This window comes from Rhinolophus sinicus, chromosome 13, assembly GCF_057876585.1.
Source record: "Rhinolophus sinicus isolate RSI-liver-muscle chromosome 13, RSI-T2T, whole genome shotgun sequence".
NCBI classification, from domain to species: domain Eukaryota; kingdom Metazoa; phylum Chordata; class Mammalia; order Chiroptera; family Rhinolophidae; genus Rhinolophus; species Rhinolophus sinicus.
Window position 1 is genome coordinate 117,597 of NC_142513.1, and position 19,774 is coordinate 137,370.

At 57.9% G+C, this 19,774-nt stretch overlaps 1 protein-coding gene across 1 annotated transcript; it reads left to right on the forward strand.

Moving 5' to 3' along the window:
• The first annotated feature begins 15,159 nt into the window (after positions 1–15,159).
• NPBWR2 (neuropeptides B and W receptor 2) lies at positions 15,160–16,796 on the forward strand. Its single transcript, XM_019753358.3, has one exon. It carries the CDS (start codon positions 15,161–15,163, stop codon positions 16,163–16,165), a length of 1,005 nt encoding a protein of 334 aa, XP_019608917.3. The 5' UTR covers position 15,160; the 3' UTR covers positions 16,166–16,796.
• The last annotated feature ends 2,978 nt before the right edge of the window (positions 16,797–19,774 follow it).

Here is a 19,774-nt window from a genome sequence, read left to right on the forward strand (position 1 = left end):
GGAGGGAGAGGAGGGAGCTGGTAAGAGAAAAGGGGGGAGGGGTGACAAGAGGAGGGAGAGGAGGGGATGGGAGAGGAGGAGGGAGGGGCTGATGGGGGACAGAGGGGGGAGAGGAGGGAGAAGGGGGGAGGGTGGAAGAGAAGAGAGCCTGGAGAGGAGGGAGGGGAGGAAGAGGAGGAAGGGGTTAAAGAGGAGGGAGAGGAGGGGGAGACAGAGGACGGGGACAGGGCTCTGAGTTTGCACCTGAGCCCTGGCTCTGGGGCTGAGATGCTCAGCAAGCTCAGATCTCTGTGTGTGGGGGCCTCTTCCCTGAGCTGCCCATCCTCCCCTCCTCAGACTCGCTAGAGGGTGAGGCCTGAGCTGGCCTGTAGGAGAAGCAGGACAGGCTGTGCCCTGTGACAGCTGCCAGACTGGGGGGCAGAGGGGGGTGGGGTAAGTGGGGGCAGAGTGCACTCAGTGGCCTTCAGCAGCCCGACACTAATTCTCCCTAATTGCTTTAAAGTTGTACTAATTGAACTGATTGAAAACAGTCTGGGGTGGGACTGAAGGAAGAGAAGGGTGTTTTCTTAGAAGTCAGGGGCCCATCCCCCAGCCCAAGCTGGAGGCCCTCAGTAGCCCAGGATCTGAGCTGGGCGACTGTTTTTCTTCTTACCCCAGACCTAGCAAGCCCCCTGCCAGCCTTGGCGTTGGGCCTGGTAGGTACTGGGAGAAGGGGTGTCATGTGGGGCAGCCTGCAGGGTCTCAGCTCCCGCTCCCCACATAAGAACGCAGGACATGGTGAGGCCAAAAAGGGACACCCACGGAGCCCTAGGTAGGGGAGTCATACCGCTATAGTCTCACTGGAGGCTGGATTCACATGATGCGCGACCTGCTGTCCACTTTTCTGCCAACCGACCGACTCCCACTCCCCAGTGCAGCCGCGGCAGTTACATTAGTGGCCAATAGCTAACCGGCCACAGGTGACGGCCAACTAGCCACAGCCGACAGTCATCTACTACCAGAGCCAGCACCTTTCCACGTAGGGCCGAGAGCCTGGAAACTGCTCTCCGGGACTTTGTCCCCACAAGGGGACAGACTGAAACCCAGGGCATGTCCAACCCGAGGCTGGGTCACCCCGTGGTCTCCCTGGCATGCAGAACCCACCCCAGCAGGCCCAGAGCTCTGCACAAAGGACCCTGGGGCCTGCCATGCTCCCACAGACCTCCGTGCAGCTTCCACTTCCATGCAAATATGACACATTTGTTCCACCACCCAACCAGGAGACCCAAAAAGCTGACCTAGGCCAGACCCTTCCCTGGACCTCAAGAGAAGGGGCCGGCAAACATTTGGGGAGGGGAGTGGGTGTAAGGAGTCTTTCACCAGCTCGAGCTACACATGTGGACTTGGGCTCTCCTTTCTCAGGTTAGTCTTAGAGCCTCCAGACCCTCATTAGTACAGTTGCGATTTGCCTCAAAGCCACCCCCTGCATCGGGAGGGTCGCACAGCCCAAAGGGGGCCTGCCACACGACCCTGTGACTGGCTCCTGCTTCTTGGTCTCTGCCCCATCCCACAGGCTGCAGTGAGCAGGGATCCTGCCTGATCAGCTTAAGCATGGCTCACACCCAAAGCCTGGGGGTTCTCCACATTGTCCCCCAGTGTCCCCCAGTCTCCAGGCCCTCAAGGTGAACCTGGTCTTCCCTTTGAGGGAGGGGCCCTGGCATCCTTTCCTACCAGCCAATGCCTGTCTGGACACTCCCAGCCCATCAGAGTGGTTCTAATCATGTGTGACCTAAAAATGAAGGGGTTGGTGGGATGGGAGTAGTCTCTCCTTTTCCTCCCAAGAGGCTCCAGGGAAAATGTGTCCTCCCAGGCTAGGCCTTGCAACCTGGCTGGACTCTCTCCAAGGAGTGTTTTGGGAGGCCTGGCCCACAGGAAGTGCTCAGCCAGTTTCTCTGTACCAAGCGGCCTGGAGAGGCTGGCCCGCACCAGGCTTGGCCGGTGTCTGCTCCACCCAGAGCTGCTCCCAGCTCGAGCTCCACTTAGCTTCAGGCCCACACTGGCTCACTCTGTGGCCAGCCTGCAGAGGGGACATGAGGAGGGGACACGAACTCCTGGCAGGAGGACTCTCACCACGCCCTGTATGCAGGAAGGGTCAAGGTGGGATGAATGAAGGCAGGTTTGAGCAGATGCCAGACCTACCTGGACACGAGGAGACGGGCATCCTGGGAGAGGGGCTGCACTGGCACCAACGAGCAAGTAGCAGGGCTGAGTCCTAGGGTTCTGTCCATTGTGTCCTGCAGAGGGAAAGGGATGAACCCTGGGAACCCAGTTTTCTGTTTCACATAATTCCTGTTCTTGTAGAGAGACTGGTGGGGAGATCTTGGGTCCAGCTGAGGGGCTGTGACAAAGGTGGGGAGAGAGGCAAGGTCAGGCATGCCGGGGTCTGAGGTTTGGGCGCCCAAGAAGGGGGGCAGTCGGGGTGGTCAGGACCGGTCACGGAAGCACCCACTCTTCTAGGGCAGGGCCAGCAGGACACAGCAGGGTTTGGGCAGCCTGTAGGGGACGGCTGCCCCGCAGGGAGGGGGTGGGCACGGCTCTGAGCCCGGGGGACAGCTGCAGGGGGCGACGTGACAAACAGTGAGATGTTCAAAGTGGGGATATTTGGAACAGGAAGAGAGGTAGCTGGATAATGAGCTGATTGGCAAATGAGTGAGCAGTAATCGCTTGATGAAAAAATGTTTACGGTGCAATTAGCAGCTGTGCCATAAATAAAAGTTTAATTGTGTTTATTATAAACTTGTTGAGCCGCAGGCAACAGCTCTCCGTAGCTGAGCCAGCCTCTAATACTGTTTGCTTCCTGCCACATCTTCTGTAAGTGTGCTCTCAGCGTCTTCAGCTCTCCCTCCCTCTCTGGCTCACATCTCTACGCCCTGCCCCGTCCTGATCCAGGACCTGAAGGGACCCTGAAGGGACACCAGAGCCGACACCTCCCTGGGCCACGTCGCCTCCCCTGCCCAGACCCTGCATTTCTTCGCGGTGCATATCCCTGACCTGAGCTCCACGTTCCCACAAATGTACCCCCATATGACCTGCTCTGCACCAGCCTGTCTTGAGGCCAGATACAAACACCTGCTTGGCCTGGCCCCACCCTTCCAGGTGCTCTGGACTCTCCCCTCACTCCCTCTTCCTCCTACAAAATCCTACCTCAAAGTCGTTCTCTGCCAGCCCTCCCCCCCGGGGGGGAGGGGATGGCCTCCTTCAGCCTGTCGCCTTCTCTTCCCACCCATCAATCTCTGTCTTCATTTTTAGGCATGAAAGGGGTCAAACTCACAGCCAACGGTGAACACTGGGACCTCAGCACACTCCCCAGGGAGCACCTCGGAAGCTGGTGCCTCGTTGTTTGCAGATCACATTAATGCAGCCGCACGGAATACAGCCCTTTGCAACTTGCTTTTATCATTCGGCATTAGTTTTGAGGTCTGCCGGAGTTGAACCCTGTGTGGCATTACAGGGAGTGGATAAAATCTGTTTTCCTGCTGAGGGACTCCCATGTCCACTTTTGGTCATAACAAGTGCATTTTCAACAACCCTGTCTCCTTGCAGCTGGGTACATGGTGACCCTAGGTGTGTGGTGACCCTAGTTGTGCAGTGACCTTGGGTCTGGAATGACCTGGGTGCAGGGTGACCCTGGGTACTGGGTGACCCTGGGTGTGGGGTGACCCTGGGTGCGGGGTGACACTGCCAGTGGATGAGACTGTCCAGGATTTCTGGCGGCCGCCCTCTTGCCACGGCACGGAGCTCACCACGTCACATGTACTCACATGCACGTGGTGTGCCCGAGTTGTCAGTTTTAGTACTTCTTTGCATCACAGAAAAAATGGGGTGACGTGGCCCCCTGGAAAATAGGAAAAAAAGCAGCTTTTTGGTGTCCTGAGTGTATGTGTCTCTCCCAGCAGGCAGGGTGCCTGGCAGGGACAGTGAGGAGAGGGTGGCAGACTCTCCAGGATGTCCTGTGAGGACAGCGAGGCTGAGAGAGGCCTTGGGCTTGCTTGACGCCCACAGGGCAGGACCCAGCTGCGGGAGAGAAGGCATGGCTGCCTGACGACTGGGAGGAGCAGGCACCGGCCCCCACCCCTCCTGCAGTTCCCTTTGTCTGCAATATCATGCTGCTCCCTGCCCTGTCCTAGCCAACTCTCCGCATCTGCACCAACTCTCCCACACTCCCCACCATTTCTGTCACTTACCTTTCTGGGCCCTTGACACCTATTCCGGGCATGTCTGTCCCCCACACTGTGGGCTCCATGAGTGGACTGCACCTGCTTCTAAGGAAATACCTTTATCTCTGGTCCCTAAGGACACCTGCCTTCCCTCTGCATGGTGTCCTCAGGGGAACCTGAGGTGGGGACAGCCTGGGGTTGAGGACAGCTGCTGCCTCACCGAGCACCAGGGTTGCAGGAAGGGTCACCAACCACCACACCCACCAAGTATGAGGATGATGGCAAAAAGGTGAGCTGCCCCTTTAATTTCTTCCCAGGCAAAGCCTCCAGGCTACAAAAACAACATTTTAATTTAAATTCCAATCCACATTCATTCACAGAGCAGCTCTGAGCACGGATCTCATTAAAGGCTTTAATAGATTTTATAGGACTTGTCACATCCGGAAAGGTGATGGAGCAAATGCATTTTCTCTGCTTCCAGAATTTCAACAATGGCTCGGAAAACACATTTGCCATGAAAACACAGAATTTTGTGCAGACAGGGAGAGAGGTAAACAGGGTGCTGGTGACCCCCACCCGCACACTGGGGCCACTACCACAAAGGTAGGCAGAGGACAGTAACACCCAGACTGTTTTGCATGGAGCAGGGGAGCCAGGGAGTCCCCGGTGGCCGAGCCCCTGCAGGGTGGGCCAGACACCTTGCCGGTGAGCCCAGGGCTGCTCTGTGTCCACAGCTCCCTTGATTTGGGGCAGGAGAAGTAGCTTGACCTTTGACTTGGATGCTTTCCTGCAGGGCCCTGGCCAAGCAGACACTGGGGGGGGGGGGGGGGGCAGTTGTGACCAGCTGGCTACATCAGGAGCAAAGACACAGTGGGACAGCCAGCTCATCACGGTTTGGCCAGACTGTCCTGGTTTTAAAACAGTCCCCGAAACCCACTCACCCAGGCAAACCAGGGTGGTGGGCCACAGGGTCAGACAAGCAGCGGTTGGCCCCTCAGCGTACCCCACACAGGGGACTCAGCCCCCACGTGTACCTGCCCAGGCCCCCGTGGGTCCCTCAAATTCACATTCACCAGCAGAAGCAATTGCTGCCTTGGATGCCCTTCCCCAGCCGGGTGCTCAGGGCCTTGTGGGGCACGGCCTCCTGTGGGTCCTGGCGCCCCAAAGAACATGCCACCAGCTCTGCAGTCCTCCCCACTCTCCTGGAGGGAGAGGCCACAGAGCCTGGGGACACCTGCCCCACACTGGCTCAGAGTGCAGGCGTCTCTCAGAGCAGTTCCTCTCCCTGGCGCCTGCGCCCACCCCTGTCCCCATCTGCATGCCCACAGGGCCACCCACCTGGGCCTGGAATTTCTGACAGGGGAGAAGTGTTAGGGAGCCATCAAAGCAGGGCTTCGAAAACAATTGTTTTAAGAATTTGGCTTTTTTTTTTTCTCACATGGGTCCAAATAGTCATCATTTTGGTCTTTGTTACACTGATCACTAGCTTAATGTTTTTTTGTTGAATTTTATGTGGAAGATCGTAACTTTTTGACAAGGACTCCACACACACATGGTCAATGAATGAATGAATGAATGAATGATCAGGGTACAGCCTCGTTTACGGGTCCCCCTTTGGGAGGAGGCCAGGGACCCATGCACCCCACACACCTGGTCCCATGAGCTCCATGTTGTCCAGACTAGTCGTGGCCAGCTCGCCACACACGCCCATCCCCCGGCCCCAGCCCACCCCGCACACTGTGGGGCTCTGTCCAAGTCTCCTGGGGAGCCCCTCAAAGAGCCTATCCCAGGTCACATGTGGACTCAGTAAGTGATTCACATCCTGTGGGGACGTGTCCCACCCTCCCAGAGCCAGAGGTGACATGCAGGTGCCCCTGTGGGCTGCCTGCCTCCTGGCTGCAGTGGGGATTGGCCACTGGGGAGAGCCCCGCAGGAGACGGGGGCATTTATTCCCCCAGCCCCAATGCAGGGCCTTCACCCACACGTCTCAGATTCTGTTGGGCAGCCTCCTCTGGTTCCTCTCAGATACACCCTGACTACACCTGAATCCCTTTATTCACTTCGCTTCAAATTTCCCATTTTGAGGGTGACGTCAGTCTCCTACCTGGACCCTAACTGACACAGATCCCTAACTTGGATCTTATACCAAAATAAATCCTAAATGGGTCAACGATACAAACGTTTAAAAATAACCATAAAAGTACTAGAGGAAAGCATGGGGAGAGTATTATGAGCTCACAAAGCCCAAACCATAAGAGATTAAGTACCTCACATAATAAAAAATAAATCTCTACATGGCAAAACTACTTTAAACAAAGACAAGAATCAAATAACAAACAAGGATAAATATTTATAAATATTTAGGGATAAAGCCTTACTACCGTGTTTCTCAGAAAATAAGACCGAGCCGGACAATCAGCCCTAATGCGTCTTTTGGAGCAATAATTAATATAAGACCTGGTCTTATTTTGCTATAATACTGGGTCTTATATTAATTTTTGCTCCAAAAGACACCTTAGAGCTGATTGTCCACCTAGGTCTTATTTTGGGGGAAACTGTATGTAAAGAGCCTGTAGAAATCAATAAGACCAAGTCCGACAACCCAATAAAAAAATGGGTCGAGGATAGAAACAGTTTACAGAACAAGGGGAAAACATAACTTTCAAAGACATAAAAAAAAGTTGTTCAACCTGACTCATGGTAGGAGAAATGCAATTTTAAGCTGCGGACTTTCTCCTTTAAGCCTCAGATTGGTGAAGGTGAAGCTTTCCTACCGCGGATGTGGGATGTGCGGGAAGGATGTGGGGACCCAGCTCTTCCCGGCTGCTGTGGGCGTGTCCGGCGAGCTCTGCGGGGGGGCGGGGGGGGCCGGGGGAGCAGCCGCAGGAGATCTTTCCAAGTTAAACCGCACTCGCTTTTGGCAGCACCAACAGGAGTCTACCCTGGGACGTTCTCACCTTTGGGAACACACAGGTCAAGGACGTTGCTGCCACCAGTGCCCCTGAAAAAAGGTAGGAGACAACCTACCTGTCAATCAGCACGCACAGTACTGCCCCCAGGGCCCACGAGAGACCCAAGGCAGGACTGATGGCTGTCCTGGCCGAGGAGTAGGGGACACCATGTCCCTTCCTTGTGCTTTTTTCTTTTTGACTCGTCTTCATGTATGACCTATTCCCCTGCCCCCAAAACAAGAAAAATAAAATACATTAAAATATTTAAATATACAGTTTTGAACACCCATTTCTGTTGCCAATCCCAGAGGTTCTGACCCTGGAACCCCGGGGTGGGGAGCCTGAAGAGATTCTGAAGTGCTGGGGGTCCTGTCTGGGAGCAACAGGTTGCTACTTCCTTTCAATGTCTCATGGGAACAAGTCCCAGCGCCCCACAGATGGGTCTCCCCCAGGCCCTGGAGGCTGCACTAGTGGGCAAATGTAAGGAGACACTGCCACCCTCTGGTGAAGGAGGGAGGAGACACTGTGTGGGGACTCAGGTGGGGTCCGAGGAACCTGTGAAAGCTGGGGTCCCTCCAGGGTCACGCTGCGTGTGGCCGGGGCTTGCTATGAGGGTGCACACTGGTGGTCTGAATGTGTCAGTGTGTTTGTTGTGCTTCAGCTGGAAATAAAGAAATAAAACCCAGGTGACTACAGGCTCCTCCTTGACCTGCCGTGGCAGAGGGAGGGTCTGAAGGTGGACAGGGGCCCCAGATGCCACTGAAGCAAGTGTTCAAGCTCTTTGCAAGGTGCTGCACAGACTAAGACCAGGACCCGGGGGAGACCCGCGGCCTGACACACCCTCCAGCCCTGGGATTCCACCAGGACAGACGCAGGATGAGAGATGAGCCACAGCAGGACGGCTGGAGAGGACCCCCTCACCAGAGTACCCCACCTGGGCTGAGGGTTGAGTTTCAGCCCCACCCTCCCTGGCTGCCCAGTCCCTCCTGGCTCCCAGCCCAGCAGTGTCCTCAGCTGCCTGCCCTGCCTGGAGCACAGGCCCAGCCAGACGCCTCTAGCACTGGTGTGCAGAGGTCGTGGTGACCAGACAGACAGCCCACATCGCCCACTCTGAGACCTGCTTCTCCACATGGGTCCACCTTGCAATGCACACAGAGCACGTGCTTCCATCCCCCGCCCGTGTCTACACTGCAGTGCACCCACCTGGTGATCCCTGCACAGACACATGCGTGTGTACAAACACACACACGTCTGGAGCCAGGACTGCTGGACGCCACCTCCACTGCCATCTGTGGACCAAGTGACAGTGCAACCATCCAGGACAGGGGTGCCAATGCTCCACCTTCAGGGCCTTCCCCCACCATTCCCACAGGCATGCCCGGTCTACGACCCCTGCCCCACCCAAGCAGACACTCCCCATCTCCGTACGTGATAACTACATACGGAGTAAAGTCTTTGATGTGAGGGTCATGACTTCACAAATATATCTTAATATTTTCTAGAATGAGGTTTTTGTTTTTTTTATTTTTATTTTTGGGGTTTTTCAAAAGTCTCCCACTGCCTTTGGGGAAAAGTCCACACTCCTCTCCATGACCCACCCCCTCCCACCAGGCCAACCCCCTCACCACTTCGCAGAGGCCTTGCATACGAGGCCTTGCACACAAGACCTTGCCCACGTGTCTCTGTTGGGGGCACCTCCCATGTGCACTGTAAGCATTTCCTGAGGACATCAGATGAGTGCCAGTCATCTGGTGGCTTTAAACATCAGAGATTTCTTCTTGCACAGTCTGGACAGAGGAACTCCAAATCCAGGTGTGCACAGGGCCTCTCCCTACAAAGGATCCAGTGAAGGGCCCTTTCTGCATCCTCCACCTTCCGGTGCCCAGGCGCCCTTGGCCTGTGGACACATAGTCCCAATCACTGCCTGCACCATCTCCTAGCATCCTTTCTATATTTTCTATGTCTGTGTCCAAATTTCCTCTTCTTCTAAGGAGTGGACTCCGGTCTGACCTCGTGTTAACATCACATCTGTAAAGACCTGACTTCCGTGTAAGAACACACTCACATTCCTGGGGTTAGGACTTCGGCATCTTTCTGCAGACGCATTCAACCCAAACACTCACTAATGGAGAAAGCAATAAAATGGTACGGCCCAGTTCAAAGGAGAACCCAAACCACAGACACATAGGGAGGCAATCAGGAATCCTGCCATGGACTTGTCAGCCACAGCGAAACTGGTCAAACCCAAAGCGCAGTCCTCATTTGTTTTGCACTGGACACTGCTGATTTGCATTTCGATGAAGAATTGTTTGCATTACTATGAATTTTCTGCAATTATAGAGCATTAAAATAGTTCAAAGATAATGAGAGACAGAAAATCTGGAAGAGTAAGCCAACAGGACACCCATAATTTTTTTGACATTTCAAAGTCCTTTGCAATTTATCCTGACAAAATCTCAAGTGGAAGTGGAGAGACCCAGGGGCGGCCCATGTGGGCGCCACCAAAGTTCAGCAAAGATGGGCAGGGGCCACTTCGCCCGCCTGCCCGCCCGACTGGATGCCCACACTCACGGGGCCTCCTTGAAGCAAATCCCAAACATGATCCCACCATCTCATTCATCAATATTGAAATGCATAGTTTTAAGGCTTTTAGAGACAGAAATGACATGACCCTACTGGACAGCTAGAAAGTCACTCGCTGTCAAGTAAAGAACAGGCTGGAGGGGTCACTCAAAGGGGGGAAAAACTCCCAGCCCAGGGCACACGAGACACACAGGGTACATGCGTGCCCACCCCAGCAGCTCCCCCACTGCAGGGATGACAGCCTCACACAGACGGCAGGTCCCCGGAGCCCCTCTGGACACCACCATTTCCTGGACCCCTTCCAGCTGCCGCACCTCTCTCAGGCTCCGGCCTCCCACTGCCCAGACACCTGCCCAACCCCAAAAGACCCCGGGGCCCTCCCCTCTACTACCTCAAGATGTAGGCTTCGGCTGCCAGTGTCCCCCTCATCACAGCACACTGCTGGGGAGGAGGCAGACTGAGGCCTCCCCAGGGACCCAGGTTAGCATGGGGCACTTGAGGCCCATAAGCTCCTCCCCCGTCACAATATCCACTGGCTTCCATAACTGTCCTCCAAGTCACACCCCCACGTTCCCTGCCAGTGCCCTCCTCCCCCCACCGGGTTGGGGTCTCAATGGCTCCAGTTCCCACTGGCCATCAGCTGCCGGCCTGATGCTCTGTCCATCTTCCATCCAGCAGCCAGGATGACTGCTATGAAACAGAAACGTGGCCATGTCACTCCTCTGCCTAAAACCGTCTGTGGCCCCCAGTGCCCGCAGAGAATAGCATTCTGGCCTCCTCCCCGTTCAGCCCTGCCTGCCCTCAAGCCTCACCCCTTCCCTGACTCCGGCCTGAGACGTGCAGACTCGCTCACTCCCCCACCCTCCCCTGAAGCCCTGCTCACTCTTAGCACAGCTCTGAGGTCACCTCTCCGGGAAGCCTGCCCTGACCCTCATCGAGGTTGGTCCATCACAGACAAGCCTCTAACATGACAAACAACTCCACAATGGAACTCCTTGGAGACGAGGACCCTCTTGTCCCTGAATCCTCAGAGTTCACAAATGTGTGGAATGAACCATGTGCAGTTCTGTCACCAAGACTGGGTCCCACCATTGAGGCCTCCTCTGGGTGTGTCCAGGTGATTCCTTAGGAAGGGTGCCAAGGGCCTTTGACTGGGGTCACATGGCACCCCTGAGTCACCCCCACGCCAACTGTTCTGGCCAGTCTGCAGCAGTGCTCAGAACTGGCCACTGGGGGCAGGGTTGGACTGCATCGTGCAGGCCGCGGGCCAGCCAGGGTGATGACGGGGACCCTGCCTATCTATACCCCAGCCCTGGGGGAAATGGCTGCCCTGCCGTGTTGGGCAGAGGGCCTCCTGGAGGAGAGGGGCTTCGAGGTGCTTTCCCTCCAAGGCAGGGTCACACATCTCGGGCCAACGACTGGCCTCCAGGTCTCCCACCTTCCTGCACAGGCTGGTGGTCCCCCACACCCCACCTCCAAGAAGCCGTCTCTCTGCTGCCTGTAGCTCACAGCCTCCTGTCCCACTCACAGGGACACGAGCCCAGTGTTCACTCCAGAGGTCCATCGTAGCTGCCTGAGCTGAGGCTGGAGCCCCACGTCAGGTGGACATGCAGCATCAGCTGATACTGGGTCCGAGCTGCGCAGGCAGTGAGCAGAACCCACCCTCGGCATGCGTCCTCTCACCCTAATCCTCCTCACACCCCGTTTGACACATGAGGACATGGAGGCTAGGAGAGGTAGGTACCTCACCTGGGTCACACAGCAAGGACACAGCTGGCTCTAGACCTGCACTCCCAGCCGTCACCTGGAATTGTGGACAGAGGCCTTGGGCAGAACCCGTGTCCACAGCAGCAGCCACCAGCTCCGAGGGTTTCCAAGGTGAGAGCGTGAGCCCGCGCACACCCTCCTCGATCCCGCAAAGGAAGCAGGTACCCCCAGTTTGCACCTGCCTGCAGAGGGCCAGGTCCTGAGGGGCATGGGGGTCCCAGGAGGGCTGGCCCTAGGGTGTCTTCTGCGATGTTGCTGATGGTGGCTAAGAAGCACCCCCAGAACCACCTGTTCATGAAGGGACAGGAAACACAGTGTGTTAGTACCTCTGCCAGCGCCTGGCACACCATAGGCAGGTACCCAGAGAAACCAGGAGACGGCCCCTGGGCCACACCAGGCAGCCTTCCTGGGGGAGCAGCCTGCTATGTGCCCGGGCAGGCCCTGCTGTTAAATGGCTTGTCCAGGACCAAGGGGTTCCGTGGGGTGCACTGTTCAGTGCGAAAACCTGGACACCCTCCTTCCCACAAAGGAGACGTTGGGAGCCCCAGGATCATGGGCAGGAGAGGGGCTCTGGAGAGGGTACAGTCAAAGTGAGCACCAAGAAATGTCTCTGAGTGAGACTGGTCTGAACAGGGTTGCCATGGCGACAGGAGAACCCACACATGGGGGCCTTTCTGCTGACTCACCCAGGGCTGGGCCTGGGGCACTTGTCCTCCTCCAGGCCCCGGCCAGCCCTCAGGCTTCAAGAAGACACCTGGGAAGGAAGGACACCCAGGTCCTGGGCTCTAGACACAGCTCTGAGGACACACTGGTCGCACCGCAGGCCTCGAGTCCAGTGAGGACCACACAGGGAGGCTGGGTGAAGAGCTTGGAGGGGAGGGGCTCTGGGTGCAGGAGGCCGTGACCAGCGGGAGGCCCCCATTCAGCCAGGCCCTGGGCGGATGCAGATCCTGGCTGAGCTCACTCACGTCCACCACCACCTCCATCCTGCTCCCCTCGCTGGCCTGGGCTCTGCTCCACTCCAAGTGAGAGCCTTGAATTCCGCCCACAACTCCTGCTGCCCCTGGTGTCCCCATAGGGCCCCACCCAAACTGACCAGTGTGTCGCCCATCCCAGATGCCCCGGCCTGGCCTGGCACTGGCCTGCTCCTTGAATGTGGAGTTACCATTGCTAACTCCAGCACTGTAGCACGAAGGCCCTCTCCCACCCTCTCCATTTCCAGCTGATGTCATAGCTTGGTAACAGACTGAGGCCAGAATTAGGGGGTTGGGGCTGCCCAGTCTGGATTCAAACCTCTGTACTTCCCCGGGCACCAAGAACAACGTTCCCCCCTCAGGAGACTGGACTCTCCTCGGTCTCACTCAGTCCCTCAGACTCAAGTCCCCACCCTGCCTACCCAGGGTTCCACACAGCAGGCCCCCACTCACTGACCAGAGACCACAGAGAAGGCATGGGCGGCAGGCAGTGCCCCCCTGAAAGTAACCCACGGCCAGAAGCTTGTGGGGGAGCCTCTAGGCCTGCACATGAGACTCAGCGTCAGGAACACGTGTGTGGCCCCCATGCACAGACCTGAGGCGGGGCACGGAAGTCGCCCACACGGCACCGGTGTGCTCACTTTAGCCTGGGGGTGAGCAAACACCCCAGGGCAGGTGAACATGGTGTGTGTGGGCAAGATGCTGTAAACACACCATGAGACACACATGTCCCCAGCACCAGTGCAACGGGGACGGGAGACAGCAAGCATGTGACCATGGGACTCCATGCCTGCCCTGCCACCTCCCCCATCACTGATGGTCCCCCCTCAGCCAGAGATGGCATAAAGGCACCCTTGGAGGCATAGGATCTGTGGGGCTACAGGGCTAGTGGGGTGGGTCCCACCTGGGGGTAGCCTGCATTCAGCCTGGCAGGACAGCTGGGACCCCTGGCGAGGCTTGCAGCCCTCAGGTCTCCCAAAGCCAGCGGGGCCCCCCACCTTTCATGCCCACTCTGGGTGCACAGGAGGGGAGGCTGGCGCCCTGGACATAGCCTCAGGCCTGGCGACTTCACTGTCAGGCTCCTGTCCTGACCCAGGCCACAGGGACACAGGGACTGCAACTCTAGTGAAGAAAGGCGAGGTGACAGCCACGTCCACCCAAGCTACAAATATGCAGACCCTCTGACCCAGAAGTTCACACTGAGGAACGGGCCAGAGATGGTGCCAGGCACTGGTGAGCTGCAGCTTGCTTGCGAAAGCACAGCCAGGGACAGCCCAGCTGCCCACTCAGGACGAAATAGATCAGGGTGCATCCCATTAAAGAAGAAATGTGCGGAAACAGGCAGGAAAGCAAGACGGTGCCGAGCAGCCCGCGGCTCTCACCTCCTGTACAGCCTCCTTGCAGAGCGGCTGGTGACAGAGGCCAGCTCAGGAAGGGACCTGGAGCCAGGCGAAAGGGAACCGCCTTTCCCTCTGCAGCCTCGGGTGATCTGGGCACACGTATGTTCCTCTTTTAGGGAAAAAAAGCTGGGTTGTCTGTGAGCAGCGAGCGCTGCTTCCACAGGAAGGACCCAGACTGCTGTGGACCAACCCAGACCCTCCGACGTCGCCACAGAAACCCACGCGGACGACACACGGTCCACGAGAGCCGCAGAGGTGCCCACACACACACAGGCCCACGTGCAGAGGCTCAGATGTGATCGGTGGAACCCACAGAGCAGGGCACTTGCACAGACCCCCGCGTGTCTGTCCTGACACAAAGGCACACGTGCACAGACACGCCAGGGCCTCCCAGCGAGAGAACCACAGTGATCCTGGGAACAACTGCAGGTGCTACCTGGGCTCTCTCCCCATCCTCCCAGCCTCTGCACATCAGCTTAGTGGGCCCGCCCCCTCCCTCCCTCTTCCCCTCCCTCCTGCGTTAGTGCTGCCGCCAGGCTGAGAACCTGGTGGGGAAGCCAGTTGAGCTGAGGCTGCTGGCAGCAGGTCTGGAAAGCTCCTCAGGTGGTGCAGAGCAGACTGGGCCCCTGCGGTGGGCCTGCTTGTGGGGGCTGCACCTCCTTCCTCCACCCTGCCACTGCCTGAGCTGGCCACCACCACATGCCCACCAAGGCCACCAACGTCTGGCCACATATCACCAGACAGGTCAGTGAGGAGAAAAGCAGGTGGGAGGCTGTGCAGTGACTGGGAGGGCACCGCTCCAAGACTCCTGGTTCAGGGGGGCCTGGGACATGCCTGGGAGGTGTGCATGTGAGGGGACTGCTTTGATCCCACGTGGCGAGTGCAGTGGGCCATGGCTGGAACAGGGGCTGGCGTGGGTGCATCCAAGTCCTCCCTCCCAGGAGTGAGGTCAGCAGCTGCCCTCTGCAGGGGGAGGGGCTTGGGGAAGGAAACTGACCAGCCGAAAGTGCTGCCCAAGAGGAAGCCCCCTAAGCAGCCCACCAGGCTCCCTGTGGCCACAGGACAGGGGTGGATGGAGGGACACCCCGTGTGTCCTCAACCCTGGCAAAGTGGCCACAACCTCTGCCAGAGAGCTCGAGGCAGCTGCTATTCTAAGCTCACAGCCAGATCCCAAAGTTTCTGGTTGTTTCTTTCTCAGAAGCCAGCCCGAGGGGGCCACGGCCCAGATCTCCAAGTCCGAGGCACCGGGCACCTGCCCAGGGTACGAGTCATTGCTGTCCCACCTCACGATGCCGGCTGCCGGGCTGGAGCCCAACAGCAGAGAAGCCCCTGTCCTGGCCTCAGTGGGCACCTACCTCTCTTGGGACAATGGCTCCAGACACAATGTCACCATGCCCGAGCCACTGCCGGTCCTGTACGTGCTCCTGCCGGTGGTGTACTCCGTGATCTGCGCCGTGGGGCTGGTGGGCAACACGGCCGTCATCTATGTGATTCTCAGGGCACCTAAGATGAAGACGGTGACCCACGTGTTCCTCCTGAACCTGGCCATCGCCGACGAGCTCTTTGCACTGGTGCTACCGGTCAGCGTGGCCGAGCACCTGCTGCAGGGCTGGCCCTTCGGGGAGCCGCTCTGCAAGCTGGTGCTGGCCATTGACCACTGCAACATCTTCTCTAGCGCCTACTTCCTGGCTGTCCTGAGCCTGGATCGCTACCTGGTGGTGCTGGCCAGCGCCCAGTCCCGCCGTACACCCTGGCGCACCGTCCGGGCAGCAAAGGTGGCTAGCCTGTGCGTGTGGTTCGGCGTCACCATCATGGTGCTGCCCTTCCTCTCCTTCGCCAGGGTCTACAGCAACGAGCTGCAGGTCACCAGCTGTGGGCTGAGCTTCCCACGGCCCGAGCGGGCCTGGTTTAAGGCCAGCCGCATCTACACGCTGGTCCTGGGCTTTGTGGTGCCCATGGGCACGCTGGGCGTGCTCTACGGGGACCTGCTGCGCAGGCTGCGGGCTCTGCACCTCCCTTCTGGAGCCAAGGCTCTGGACAGGGCCAGGCGGAAGGGGACGGTCCTGGTGCTGGCTGTGTTGGCCGTGGGCCTGCTCTGCTGGACGCCCTTCCACCTGGCCTCCATCGTGGCCCTGACCACAGACCTGCCCCAGACACCGCTGATCATCGGCATCTCCTATGGGATCACCGGCCTCAGCTATGCCAGCTCCTGCCTCAACCCTTTCCTCTATGCCTTCCTGGACACCAGCTTCCGCAGGAACTTCCACGCCAGCTTCCGGTGCCTGGGGGCCTGACCACCCTGCCCACCAGGGCCCGGCTCAAGGAACGTTCCACCTGCTCACATCCTGTCACCATTTTCTCCATGTAGACAGAAAAAGACACGAAGGTTGGCCACTGACCCTGCAGAGACAGCCACGGCCTGTGTCTGCCTCCTGAACAACCCTTGCATGGTCACCTGCGAGGAAACAGATCCTGGCCTCACCCTGCCTGAGCCAGACAGAAGGCCCTGGCACAAGAGACATCCTGAGCCTACTCACCACAGAGATGGACAGATGGACAACCTCCCTGGACGGCTCCTTCCCCATCCTTCCTGACCACGGTGGTCTGGAGAGAGCGGAAGGGGACGGTCCTGGTGCTGGCTGTGTTGGCCGTGGGGCCCCTGGAACAGACCCGAGCTGTGACCTTGTCCTGGGGCCAGCACTGCATTCCACAGTCAAGACCCCTCCGGCTCCTCTGAGACAGACAAGACTGGGAGCTGGCAAAAGTGTGGGCACCTGGGGCCGCAAAGCCAGGGGTCACTGCAAAAGCCACAGACATGTGCTTCAAATGAGACCACGAAATCTACTCTCATGGCCAGAAACCCAGGTTTCAGGAAGCCTGTGCCCCCTCGCGCTCCCTCTTGCTCCCTGTGCCGTGGCTCACACCCCCTCGAGGCCCCCAGTGTCATGGCCCATGTCCCTTGTGCCCTCCATGCCACAACTTGTGGCCCCCTCATGTCCTGCCACAGGACTCAGGGCTTTTTTGCCAGGACCTCTGGATGCCAACAGTCAGTTGGAGGGGCATGCCTCTGGACCCTTTCCCCCCTGGGCCTGGGGCCTAGACACAGCCAGCAGGGGCTCCACGCTGAATGTCCAGGGTCAGAGTGGAGACACTGAGGTGCTGGCTGCTCGAGAGCGTTTTCTCCCCTGTGGGAGGGGTGGGGTCCCTGAACACCACCCTGATGGGTCTTGGCTCTGTGGCTCCCAGCCGGTCCCATGCCTTGCCGTTCTGTGAGTCACCCAGCACCTCCCAATAGCCCTTCTCAGCTCACGGGGCCCCAGGTTGTTTTCAGTCCTCATGACAGAGCTCTGACCAGTCTATCCAGCTGGCACTCAGGACGTAGCACCGTTGGCCACCCCTTGAGATATCCCCCAGGGTGCGTGACTGACTCTGCAACCCATTACATACTGCAGCTTTCCCAGTCACATGTGTCCCTTGCCTGTCTGTGCCCCGAGGAACTCAGGCCTACAGCCTCTCCTCTCTCAGCCCAAAACAACTCAAATGCTACCTGCATCCTCTTCCCTTCCCTGAGGACACTGTAATCTACTGCTGTCAACAGCTTTCCCACAGAATCACAGGCAGACCTCGCTTTACTGTGCTTCACAGACACTGTGTCTGTCCACATCTAGCCAGACCCTCCACCAGCAAAAAGATTGCAGCTCAATGAAGGCCCGGATTGTAGTCAGCACTTCTCCACACTAATACGTCTTGACTGAGGTATGTGTATTGTTTTCTAGGTGTAACGCTATTGCATACCTACCAGGCTGCCCTGTGCTGTAAGAGAACTTGTGTATGCACTGGGAAAGCATTCGTGTGATGTGCGTTAGTGGGGTCACCTGGAGTGGTACCGGCAGTATCTGTGGGAGCCCTCGACTCCTCCTCATGCAGACCCTCCACAGGGCTGCTTGAGCATCTTGTGACAGGGCACGGATCTCCAGGGTGAGCCAGTGACACAGCCAGGAGGCAGCCTCAGCACCTTGGAACACCCATCTCAGAAGACACATCCTACTCATGCGAAGCGACTCACTAAGTCCAGCCCAAGCTCAGGGCTCTGGACACTTTTTAAATCACCACTGACACCTACGCCTCTCCTGGGGAGAACGAGCTGTTCCTGCACCTGTCTCCTTACTGCGTGGCGGTCACACCTCTGAAGCGGCAGCAGTAATTACCGCCTCCACATTCGTCCTGTGCCCTGGAGAGCTCCTTGAGCCGAGAAGTTGAGATGACACCCATGTAAGACAGAGCAGGTGTGAGGTGTAAATGAGCCAGGGAGCGGGGGTGGAGGCAGCAACTGGCAGGAACGTAGGGGAGGGGCGGTGGCAAGAGGCCCCTGTGGCCTGAGTCTCCCACTCTGCCCCAGTTTGCCCTCTGGCCCCAGCAGAGCATGTCCAAGGCAGAGAAGGTGCCAATGGAGCCTCCTTAAAATAGCCCAGACCCTTTACTCCCTTGGGTGGCTCCTGCCCCCATCCACAGCTCAGCAACGGAGCGACAAGTCTTCCACTGGAAACACCATGATGGGGACCAAGGCAGATCCACAGGGCCAAGCGGTCCACAGGCCCCAGCTCCATCCCCACATCCAATGGGAGGGAGGGTCCTCGTGCAGGGTCCAGGGAGCCATGGGCTAGCAGGCTGTGGGGACAGAGCCCCAGAAAGCAGTTTCCAGGCTCTCGCCCTCACATAGAAAGGTGCTGGCTCAGGTAGTAAATGGCCATCAACTGTGATTGGATGGCCATCAGCTGTGGCTAGTTGGCCATCAGCTGTGGCTATTTGGCCGTCAGCTGTAACCAGTGAGCCATTGGCCACTAATATAACTGCCGTGGCTACACTAGCAGAAAAAAAATGGGGGCTAGCAAGAAGATGGTGGCTGAACCTGCAAGCAGTGCAGTGAGGGTTGCAAACAGTGTGGCTCCTGCTCTCTGTTTCTCCAACCCAGCCGCCAGCGAGAATATAGTAGTATGACTCCCCTGCCTGTGGCTCCGTGGGTGTTCCTTTTTGGCCTCACCGTGTCCTGCATTCTTAGGTGGGGAGCGGGAGCAGAGACCCCGCCTGACACCCTGTCCGACACAGGCAGAGAGAGCCCTCACCAGAATCCTGCCCAGAGGAGTCGCTGCTGTCCTGCAGGGTCTCTGCTCCCGCTCCCCACACAAGAATGCAGGATATGGTGAGGCCAAAAAGCAACAACAATGGAGCCATAGACAGGGGAATCATACCACTATAGTCTCGATGGCAGCTGGCCAACACACAAAAGCAAACATCTGCTAATACCGAATGAGGGTTCTTCCTGCACCCCAGTCTTGCTGGCGGCCGAGTAGACACAGGAAGTGGGATCAACACAATCGGCAATCCACCATCTGCTTCCTAACCCCACTTGCTGGCCGCAGTCAGCGCTTACCAGTCTAGCCACGCAGTTATATCAGTGGCTAATGGCTAACTGGTTACAGCTGATGGCCATCTGATCACAGCTGATGACCATCTACTTCCTGAGCCAGCACCTTTCCACGTGAGGGCCAGAGCTTGGAAAATGCTCTCTGGGGCTCTGTCCCCACACTGCCCTCCCCACTCCCCCCACCCCGCCAAGGAAGCTTTTCCTCTCACCCCCCGCCTTGGGGGGTGGAGGGTACAGAGTGTCCCCATGCTCTGGGTTCCTGATCCCAGGGAGAACACAGCCTTCTCCCCCGGTCCCCAAATACCACTGCCACTGCCCAGACTCTGGCAGAGCAACACCCAGCCTGGCCCCTCGGCAGGGTGTGGGGGCGGAGCCCCAGAGAGTAGTTTCCAGGCTCTCGGCCTCACATAGACAGGTGCTGGCTCAGGTAGTAAATGGCCAACTGTGATTGCATGGCCATCAGCTGTGGCTAGTTGGC